General features: G+C 67.7%; 1 protein-coding gene across 1 annotated transcript in view; it reads right to left on the bottom strand.

The window, feature by feature from the left end:
• VOLCADRAFT_87299 (uncharacterized protein) overlaps window positions 1-770 on the bottom strand; it is a gene marked incomplete at both ends in the record, with an annotated part of 35,137 nt that overhangs the window by 20,324 nt on the left and 14,043 nt on the right. Inside the window, one exon of the mRNA XM_002947009.1 lies at window positions 8-157. Coding sequence (XP_002947055.1) covers window positions 8-157 — 150 coding nt within the window. The remainder of the gene's footprint in view (window positions 1-7; window positions 158-770) is intronic.

Here is a 770-nt window from a genome sequence, read left to right as displayed (position 1 = left end):
CATCCACCTCCCCTCTGGAGGCGCCCACTCGGGTGCTGCTGGACACCGCACTGCCGCCGCCATCGGCTCCACCCCCACCCAGCCCACTACTGCCGCTACTGCTGCCGCCGGAGCTGCTGCCGGAGCTACTGCCTGGTCCGCGGGGCCGCGGGCGGACCTCTGCAGGACGTGGCGAGGAGGGGGGCCAGGGGGAGCAGCCGGAAGGAGGTCGAGGGGGGCACAGTAGGGTATACGGGAAAGCAGAGGAGGGGTAAGACGAACCACTGACGATTGGAGCGCATATCAGAGAGAGAGAGAGAGGCGGAAGGGGGAAAGGGGCCGGAGAAGGACCTCCCCACTTGGCGGTTCTGTTGCGTCGTCCTAGGTCCTGTACTTCAGCTCCGCGGTATCGGCCTCCCCCCACAGGCACGCAGCGCTCCTTTTCCTTCTCCGCCGAACTACCATGTCGTTGTGCGGTTCTCTACTTGGCGTCCCGGGGCCGCAGGACCCCCCCCCCAGCAGCCCCCTCCTCCTGGCCCCCCAGCAGCACCCCCCCAGCAGCCCCCTCCTCCTGGGCCCCCAGCAGCCCCCCCCAGCAGCACCCCCCAGCAGCACCCCCCCAGCAGCCCCCTCCTCCTGGCCCCCTAGAGGTCCGGCAGCAGGCTTACAGATAGTGGGGGGTTCGCGCCTACCTGACATCGCGCGTGACACACATGCATACATACATCGGTACACGCAAACATATACGCACACGCACTCCGCGTCCACCCACCCACCATTTGTGGGACACA

This window comes from Volvox carteri (assembly GCF_000143455.1).
Source record: "Volvox carteri f. nagariensis unplaced genomic scaffold VOLCAscaffold_5, whole genome shotgun sequence".
NCBI classification, from domain to species: domain Eukaryota; kingdom Viridiplantae; phylum Chlorophyta; class Chlorophyceae; order Chlamydomonadales; family Volvocaceae; genus Volvox; species Volvox carteri.
Note: the sequence above shows the minus strand (reverse complement) of the source record. Positions and strands in the feature narration are given on the sequence as shown.